This window comes from Astatotilapia calliptera, chromosome 17, assembly GCF_900246225.1.
Source record: "Astatotilapia calliptera chromosome 17, fAstCal1.2, whole genome shotgun sequence".
NCBI classification, from domain to species: Eukaryota; Metazoa; Chordata; class Actinopteri; order Cichliformes; family Cichlidae; genus Astatotilapia; species Astatotilapia calliptera.
The window spans coordinates 21,575,600-21,584,783 of record NC_039318.1 but is presented as its reverse complement, the minus strand read 5'-3'; the positions used below and the strand labels follow the sequence as shown (position 1 = coordinate 21,584,783).

The 9,184-nt window shown below is 38.6% G+C and overlaps 3 protein-coding genes across 3 annotated transcripts in view; 1 reads left to right on the top strand and 2 right to left on the bottom strand.

Annotated features, from left to right (window-relative positions):
* Window positions 1-233: 233 nt before the first annotated feature.
* Window positions 234-3,207, top strand: LOC113009771 (serine/threonine-protein kinase pim-1-like). The gene is made up of 9 exons (XM_026148300.1): window positions 234-539; window positions 929-1,165; window positions 1,291-1,416; window positions 1,540-1,634; window positions 1,773-1,820; window positions 1,905-2,123; window positions 2,213-2,393; window positions 2,480-2,650; window positions 2,740-3,207. The coding sequence occupies exons 1-9, from the start codon at window positions 479-481 to the stop codon at window positions 2,829-2,831; spliced, it is 1,230 nt and encodes a 409-aa protein (XP_026004085.1). The 5' UTR covers window positions 234-478; the 3' UTR covers window positions 2,832-3,207.
* A 730-nt stretch (window positions 3,208-3,937) lies between these two features.
* Window positions 3,938-7,656, bottom strand: LOC113009185 (uncharacterized). Its single transcript, XM_026147366.1, has 9 exons — window positions 7,479-7,656; window positions 7,204-7,343; window positions 6,951-7,081; window positions 6,753-6,846; window positions 6,107-6,230; window positions 5,730-5,989; window positions 5,467-5,645; window positions 5,181-5,308; window positions 3,938-5,092 (listed from the first exon to the last, which is right to left on the bottom strand). The coding sequence occupies exons 2-8, from the start codon at window positions 7,264-7,266 to the stop codon at window positions 5,296-5,298; spliced, it is 864 nt and encodes a 287-aa protein (XP_026003151.1). The 5' UTR covers window positions 7,267-7,343; window positions 7,479-7,656; the 3' UTR covers window positions 3,938-5,092; window positions 5,181-5,295.
* Window positions 7,657-8,827: 1,171 nt separating this feature from the next.
* Window positions 8,828-9,184, bottom strand: part of LOC113009184 (uncharacterized) — a 32,601-nt gene continuing 32,244 nt past the window's right edge. The window contains exon 23 of the transcript XR_003270126.1: window positions 8,828-9,112. The gene's annotated coding sequence lies outside the window, so the exon portion shown is untranslated. The remainder of the gene's footprint in view (window positions 9,113-9,184) is intronic.

The following is a 9,184-nucleotide window of genomic DNA, read 5'->3' as shown; positions in this document are numbered from 1 at the left end:
CAGCTTTGATATTAATGAGTTTTTTGGGTTCATTGAGAACATGGTTGTTGTTCAATAATAAAATTATTCCTCAAAAATACAACTTGCCTAATAATTCTGCACTCCCTGTATTAGTGTGTGGTCAACCACAAATCTTCATACTGTCATCCATACATGAGGTCTTTATACAAACGATGAACGATAATGAAAGAAACTGTTTAACTGATATGAAATGATTGAATTATATGAAATATTATGGCTTTGTTTGCCAGAGTGTTTTTCTGTAAACTACTTTGAACTGCTGGCAGTCAGTGAAGTCACTGAAAGGCAAGATTCTATGTTGTGTTGCCGTAGTTTCCAGAGTTTACTTATAAAGCTCACTTACAGAATTCAGTTAGAAAAGTCAAGCATTTGAAAGGTGCACATTTGAAGGAATATTAACTCAATCTTAACTCATTACGGTTTACATTTTCGATTTTAAAAGTTCTCCAAAATTACAATGAAAAAGGAAACAAGAAAAATGACCACTCCAGCTGATAAGAAAGATTCAGGAGATCAAGGTAAGTAAAATAATAAAATAAAATCCTGGTAAAATCCAAATCCTAGAAATGTTGACACCGTGTGAATCATTTTTAGAGTATTTGAATCATATGTTTGATTGAAAATAGCTTTAATACAAGATGTCTAATCAAAGGAAGGTTACCGGTCTTTTGGTAAAATAATGTAATAAGTTTATTCTTGGACTCAACAGTAAAAACAGACCAACAAGTGTCATCAAGATCTAAGACTTAGTGAACCTAGTATCAATTCGCACTGGTCAGTTTTTTTTATCCCAAGAATAAACTTGTGATAATTTAAGCAAAAGCAATTTCAAATTCTTTGCCATCAAACTGCTTCCAGTCCTGATGTCGGGGACTCTTTTTCACCACTGTGTTGTTGTCGTTTATAGATTGTAAGAGCAGGACTGCTAAAAGAAAGGCCAGTCCTGAAAAGAAGACCCCAATAAAAAGGAGGAGGGTCGCTGAGCAGGCTGGTCCTTCCACCAGCTCAGATGTGGTCAAAGGTGTGAAGCGCAAGGTTGTGCAAGATGAAGAGGGCACAACAAAGAAAGCAAAGAAGGCTAAACTTCTCGACCATATGAGCGGTGACGAGGAGCAAGCATCCTTCTCGTTGGACTCTGGTAAAGGTAGGCTAATTAGTTGAATAAGGGGGTAGATTAAGTGTGGTTGCTAGGTTTAAGATATTGGTGTTTAGTGTTTGTGTCTATCATCCAGTGAGCTGATGTGCTTTTGGTGTTTTCCACATCTCCAGACTTGAACAACAAACAGGAGTGCACAAAAAATGGCAAAAGAAAGGCCGCGGGAGACAACAGAGAGCCACTCAAGAAAAAAAAAAGGAATGTGGACCAGGGCAAAAAATCAGTGGCAGACCAAAAACGTAAGTAGCAAGCAGCTTGGGTTTTATATTCAGGGGAAGGGCAGAAGGAACATTTAGGCTACAGAGGAGAGTCATTTGTGTCACAGCTGTAATAAAACCAGATTTGCTGTTTTGTCTGTTCAGGTGAATTCCAAGCCAGATATGTGGAGGAGCACCAGCTCGGAGAAGGAGGCTGCGGAGCAGTGTTTGCTGGCTACCGGATAGAAGATCGTTTTCCAGTAAGTGTTCAGATGATGGTAGTAACACAGGCAGTGACGCAGATAATGGATAATATCGTAAACTGAGACGTCTGCTGTGTTTCCACCTTTCATTATGTCATACTGAGGAAATGCTCACCAATGCTCTGTGTCTTCTAGGTTGCCATCAAACACATTCCCAAAAATAAAGTCTACTGCAAAGTGGCGGTAAGCGTCCAACACTTGAATTAGTTTCACATTACTGGATTGAATGCGGCGTTCCTCATCATCCACTTTGTTGTAATATTTCAGGATGAAAATGGGAAGATGCTCTCGGTGGAAGTGGCCATTATGCTTAAACTTGCAGGTGAAGCAGAAGGGTCAGTGGGAATATCAGCACCTGTGTCCTTGCTGGAGTGGTTCGACCTTGGCAAAGAGCTGATCCTGGTGCTGGAGAGACCTGTCCCCGCTGTGGACCTGCAAAAATACAAAGCAGAAAATGGAAGAACTTTAACAGAGGACACGGCCAAGGTAAGTTGACTGGAAGAGCCTTAGACTGTACAGCATTCAATCAAGGCAGAAAAGCATTAACTCATTATTGTGTTTTTCATCTTTTCCAGGTCATTCTGAAGCAACTAGTTGATGCTGTAAAGGAACTTGAGGAGAAACACATCTTTCATCGGGACATCAAGGGACAAAACATTCTGATTGAGACCGGCTCAGATGTGCCTCGAGTTCGCATCATTGACTTTGGACTGAGCTGCTTTGTTAAACAGCGATCTCTGTATCGCATCTTCTATGGTAACATATTCTGCTCTTGCTTTTCACAGATGTAACAATTTGTGTCTTTTGTTTTAGAAGAAATTGTAATTGTGTCTGTTTGTTAGGCACTCCTCTTCACATCCCTCCCGAGTGGTACATTAGGAGCTGCTACAGGTGTGGACCCACCACGGTGTGGCAAATGGGAGTGGTGTTGTATGAAGCGCTTCATGCACGATACTTTAGTACCGCGAGGTTCCTCACAAAGCAACTGAGCATCAAAAAGCGTCTGTCCACAGGTAAGAAAACTTCACACTTCCAGATTCACTGCTGCCTTGGATCACTAGAACTATCATCTTCATCTTTTTGATCTTTTCTTTCTTTCAAGAATGCCGGAATTTCTTGGACGCATGTTTAGCTTTAGCCCCGGAGAAGCGCCCAACACTGGAGGAGCTCCAGCTTCACCCCTGGCTAAGATAACACACACAAACACACAATTCACACCTTATCATGTAAGTGTGATACATTGTAGTAACTTCCTTTCTTTTTTCTGTTGGACAGGAATAGATAGAGTGGGTCAATCTTAAAAAGAAAATAAATAAAAATTTAGCTTTTTTGGAGTTCCTGTAACCCCCCCAGCCATCCCAGGAAAGGGGATCTCTCTTTGAATGGGCTTTCCCGAGGTTTCTTCCCATCGATCTGGCCCCCTGGGGAGTTTTTCCTCGTCTTCATAGAGAGCTTGGGCTGGGTCAGGAGCTCCATCAAAACTGTCTTTATTTGATGACATTAAAGTCATCAAATAAAGATGTGTTTTACTTAAAGTAAAATTTGATCAAAATAAAACTTGTTTAATTCATCTTTGCTGAGGATTCTCCTTCATTACTATTTTGTTTTGTTGTTTTGTTTTGTTTTTACCCATGGTGCATTTTGACAAATAAGAAAACTGAATCAGGTTAAAGTGTGCACAAAGACAGTCACACTGCAAATGATCTGAAGACTTGCATCTGTTGCTCTAACGCCCAACTAGTTTAGACAGATTTCCTGGTTCTACCAGAGGTTTTTTCCTTCAAGAAGGGAGTTTTTCCTTCCCACTGTTGCTGAGTGTTTGCTCATAGTGGGTTGTAAAAGCATAAAAGTTAATAAGAGGCATTCATAGCAGAGTTATCACAGAGGGAACTATATAGCTTAAATGTACACAGTAAAATTTGCAGTGTCAAACTAACACTTAAAGAGTTAAATTTAACACTGTTTCCGAGTCTATTTGGTGCCATTCAGAATTGGTGTTAAATCAACTCTTTCTATAGTGTTAAAATTTTAGAGTAAATTTAACACTAAATAGAGTAAAAATTTAACACTGAGTAACACCGCATAGTGTTAAATCAACTTAACACTACTAGTAGTGTCATGTTACTCTATACTGTGTTATTCATACACTAATCTCTAGTGAAAAATTAGCTCTCATAGAGTAAAATTTGTAATTAATTTTACACCAAGTAATGTTACTAAAACTCTTCCTGTAGTGTTACCTTTACACTCAATTCACTGTTTTGCAGCATGAAAACCTGGTTTTTAATAATGCTTTTACATATAAAACAAGTGAGCAAAAACCACAACTAGATAATACATTTAACAGCTTTATTTTTATGTCAGGCTCAAAATATAAAAATATCTCATGTAGTGTATAAAACACTTTAAAACAATGAATTTAGTTCGGCATAAAACGGCAATATACAGGGAGGAATCTGAAATGCCATATTTGATTTGAAGAAGCAACACAGCTCATTTATGTTCAACACCTTCAGCACCATATTGGGATGCAGTCTGACCCTAAATGCATGATGATGGTCATCAAAACACAGGGTTTCCATCAGTTTTCCGCAGAGCAACACAATGTCATCTTTCACAACAATACTTTTGATCTTACAAAAAAGCAGAATCTCAGACACTACATCTGTACAGATGATAAAGTCAGGGCGGTACTCTGTACTGTGTGTTATTATCCACTTAGCTGAAAACAAACTGCTAGACAACACAGCTCCAAGCAAATTCTGGACCTTCTTCCAGCTCTCCAAGTGTCACCATCTTTCCTGGTCCTAAAGCTAATCTTTCCAGGCTAAAGGACTCCCAATGCTTTATTTTATTACTATTATATTTATTTTTACTTGTGGTGTACTGTAAAGGTACACTCTGTAAGGCTGCATCTTTAGCCTGAGTATGAATCTCAAAAAACACTTCCTCCATTGAGGAGACAAAACTACTCACAGTAGATTGGCTTAATCCAGCTGCCCTGAGCTGTGCAACAGCAGAGGCACACCTATCCAAAGTGCTCTTATTTGACCTTTTCAGATGTTGTGGGTGTTTCTTCTACATTAGTTGACATCACCTCCCCTGTAGTGCTAACTTCTTTAACTGCCACATCAGGCTGTAGATTAACATCAGTGTCAGCCTGCTGGTCAAAATAGTTAAGGTGTTTGGTATTTAAATATTTTCTAAAACCTGTGGTCTGGATGAACATGTACATGTTGTGAAGCATAGTGTTTGTAAGATGTGCCAAACACAAAATGTGCTTTAAACAGTTCATCAACAGTACCAAGTGAAGAGGTAGACTTGCATGGCATGGCATTCTTGTCAAGAATAATGAAGAACCGGTGGATGTCATTCTTTTTCACCCCAACAGCCAGGAGGTAGGGTTGAGTGCTGGTAGTGATGGAATCAAGGTGCTCTTGGATATTTGTTCCAGTCTGAAAAGACAAATACAGACAGGCAATAAGAATCAAGTGTTTCTTAAACTGGTAATTCATAACATAAAAATAGAAAAGAAACACAAACCTTCTTGAAGACCACAAGACGCCTTTCTGCTTGAGAAGCTGACACCTTTCCTGGTCTCTTCCGACCCTGACCAGATGGTGGAATCAGATGTAATAGCAATAGAATTGCTGAGAGGTCACTGTCCCAGCCTGCAAAAATTATTTGTTTTTAATAAAGTCATCATCAACAATATATTTCAATGCATTGATAAAATGTTTGAGTAGACCCAAAAGACAAAAAGGATAACTGTTCTGTGACAAACATTATATATGCTATGAATGTGCTAATCAAAGAAACAACAGCTCACCAATTAACTTCAGTGCCATCCTCAGGTGAGTCAGCTGCCAGCAAGAGTTCTTCCAGGTCACTGGTAGAAGGAAGCTTTCTGCCTTGTTGGATAATCTTTCTTTTGAATGTTGTTGGCCACCTCTCCAGCAACCTGCCTGATACATCCTCACCAAACATCAGTACAAAATCCTGTTCGATCTGTAACAGGGATAGAGAATTATATCTGCTATCTACAAAATATTAAAGTGTGTTTACATTGTCAAAGTAATGACAAATATTCACCAAGCCTTTGATATCTTTGAAACGTGGAAAAACAGACAGTATGTTGCTTGACAGCAGGAGGCCAAGGACCATGTTGTGTCGATAAACAAATGTCAACTTCATCTTCTTCTTGACTGTGTCTTCATCAGCTGAATGTTTCATCAGAGAGATTGCTTCCTTGCACTCATCCTCACTCAGTAACTTCTCTGTAACAAACTGCAACTCTCGTCTGACAGTTGGTCCACCACACTGGTCTTCACTCGATGATCCATCTCCTGGTGCTAGACAATATGAAATACAGCTTTATCAAAACTAATAACAACATTTAATAACCATTATTAATAAAGAACCACAATGTGGAACTGTATTATGTATTTCCACTGAATTATAAATGTTACCTCCAGATGATAATCGCCTCCCTTTAGCAGTGCATCTCTGTATGGCTTTAATCCTCCAGGCCAAGTACCCAGTGCTACCCTCGCCATCATAATAATGTTCCTTGGAGAGTGACATGTACAGACACTGATAAATGAATAAACAAAATAAGTTATGTAACAATGAAGAGTTGATAAGAACATACATTTTAGCAGGATTTAAAATGTCCATCCATCCATTCGCTTCCGCTTATCCTTTTCAGGGTCGCGGGGGGCGCTGGAGCCTATCCCAGCTGTCATAGGGCGAGAGGCAGGGTACACCCTGGACAGGTCGCCAGTCTGTCGCAGGGCCAACACACAGGGACAGACAACCATTCGCACTCACATTCATTCACACCTAGTGACAATTTGGATTATCCGATTAACCTATCCCCACAAGCTGCATGTCTTTGGACGGTGGGAGGAAGCCGGAGTACCCGGAGGGAACCCACGCAAACACGGGGAGAACATGCAAACTCCACACAGAAAGACCCTGGCCTGGTGTTGGAATTGAACTCAGGACCTTCTTGCTGTGCGGCAACAGTGCTAACCACCGTGCCACCGTGCCGCCCGGATTTAAAATGTTTAAACGTGATTTTGGTTGTATCAGTTATTACTATGGGCTACCTACATAGCCATTTTTGGAGTACAGGCCACTGAGGTAAGAGAAAAAGGTTACAATTCCTCTGGCATACATTTCTTTTACCTGTCGTGGTGGTGATGTACTGCAAGATCAAAAGGAAAAGAACTAGTCAGCTTCCCTGGAATTCATAGAGATTTAAAATAATTTGAAAATGATAGTAAAATCACAGGGCCAGAAATAGATTACCCATTTTTTTCTGTCAAGTATGTTGACCAGTATGTTTTTCTTCTGGTTTCATCCACCAGGGACTTGGTCCGATTGTATTCATTTATTATACGTTCTCCACCAGGTTTGCTGGTGAGAATCGATTCCACCAACTGGAAAACACAATAAAAAAAAAAACATTCTACATGTTGATATAACCACTGCAGTTCAGAGCACTTAAACTACAAACAAAAATGACACTGTTAGAAGAATGTGGAAATCTGCTAACTCTTACTTGCTTAACTTCTGCATCCAGCTTCTGATGTTTCCTCAAAGGGCTGTCTGAAAGGATGACCATATCCTGTGAATCTGATGAATGTGGCGATGATAACTGGGACTGCTCAGGAGACACTTCTGCAGCAGCTGTTTCCAGACCTCAAAAACAGGAGCAAAACAAATGAGTTTACATGGTCCCTCTATAGACACATTTTATAAACTCTTTTTAATAAACAATGTAATAATGATATTAAAAAAATGACATCCAGTGAAACACACATCACTCAAACAAACCTTTTTCATATTTGATGGTTAATACCCCAGTTGAGGGATCTGTTACTATATCCTCAAATATATCATCATCCAACTCAGTCCCTGAACTATCAAAAACTTTCACTCCTTTTGTTACAGCTGGCACACCAAACTTTGCAAATGCTGGAAACAAGCACACAAGTTTGAGTAAACAAAAAGATTACATGACATTAGGGCTGCTCGATTATGGCAAAAATGATAATCATGATTATTTTCACTGAAATTGAGATCTCGATTATTTGACGATATTTATTTAACCCTTACGACCTACTATAGAACCAAGAGCTTATGTTTTTTTTTACATGTTGTAGTGCCATTTGTAGGAGCATTTCAAGTTGCTATACAACTGTTATAGCCCATATTTTAATAATATGTATGCATTAAGTCCATAGTAACTACATTAATTGCAAAAAAGTGCAATAAACTACAAAAAAATTGAAAATCGTTTTTGTTTTGTTTTTTACATACATTTCTACTTGGAGAAATTTAAGAGGTTTATCCCTCAAAACTTTAAATACAAAAAAGTTGCAAAAAATAGTTTACAACAACAGGAAATTTATTTTGAGTGTCTTCATAGTTTTATTTTGGAGATACACCAATTTTTATATACTGCAGGAAAAACGAAAAAACAATCCTATGATGCAAATTCGCAAAGAAAACAGCAGGTGCATCAAAATAAACTATTTCCAGCAGTGCAATTCGAGTTCTAAGCAGAAACTATTCAGAAAAGTCAAACGTGACTTATAAAAACACCAGTATAAGCTTTTAAGGCCTATAAGTAAAAAACTACATTTTCCACGAAAATGACGTCACTTCCGGTTTTGGGCAGGAAATAGCGGACATGCTATAATTCGTGCTGACGTCTGTTTCACTGTGGGAAGTGTTACGAACAGCTGATCGGATCGGCAAAGCGTGTTTCTGGAATATTATGTTTTTGTTCCTGCAAGCGCTTTTTATGCAGTTTTTGCAAAGCTATATGTGGAAGGAAAACGTGACCGAGGACAAGCTGATGGCATAAGATGTAAGTACAACTCCTCTGGTTTCATATGCAAAAAAAATTTTTTGCGCTAGCTTACACGGTTCAGGTTCTACAGGGATTTAAAAATAGTTACACAAAACGGAGCGTGCTGCTCTGACCGGCTTTAAAGGGTTAACAATAACAACGTATTGAATAATGACTTTAAAAAATAATATAAAATGGTGTGCAACACCACTGAAGTTTTTTTTACCTCTCTTTTCAACCAACGGCAGTCACTGTCGTCTCCAAATAACTTCTGCTTAGCTTTTTCAAAAGTGACTCAAACAAATAAAAACTAAATTATTAAGCGCCAGTAACATGCTTGATAAGTGGTAGATTAGGAGTTACACTCACATTATACAGTTTTTCCACTAAATATACATTCGTAGCTAAGATGATTCCAAAACGTAGATCATTTTCAATTAATCATAAAATGCAGTTTGAAGAGACTAAATAACAAAAAGAACTTAAAGCACATTGAACACCTTTTTTATACCATGTTGGTTTCTTACCGGCAATCAAAATTCCTTAAGGCTTGGCTCAGATACTCTAGCAAATTTCTGCACACCTCCCAGTTTTGCTTTAAGCAGCATGCTTCCTGTAGACAGTAATTTCTTATAGTCAGTGCTCTTCATTGAACTACTGTAAACAGAAAATGTGAATATTAAAC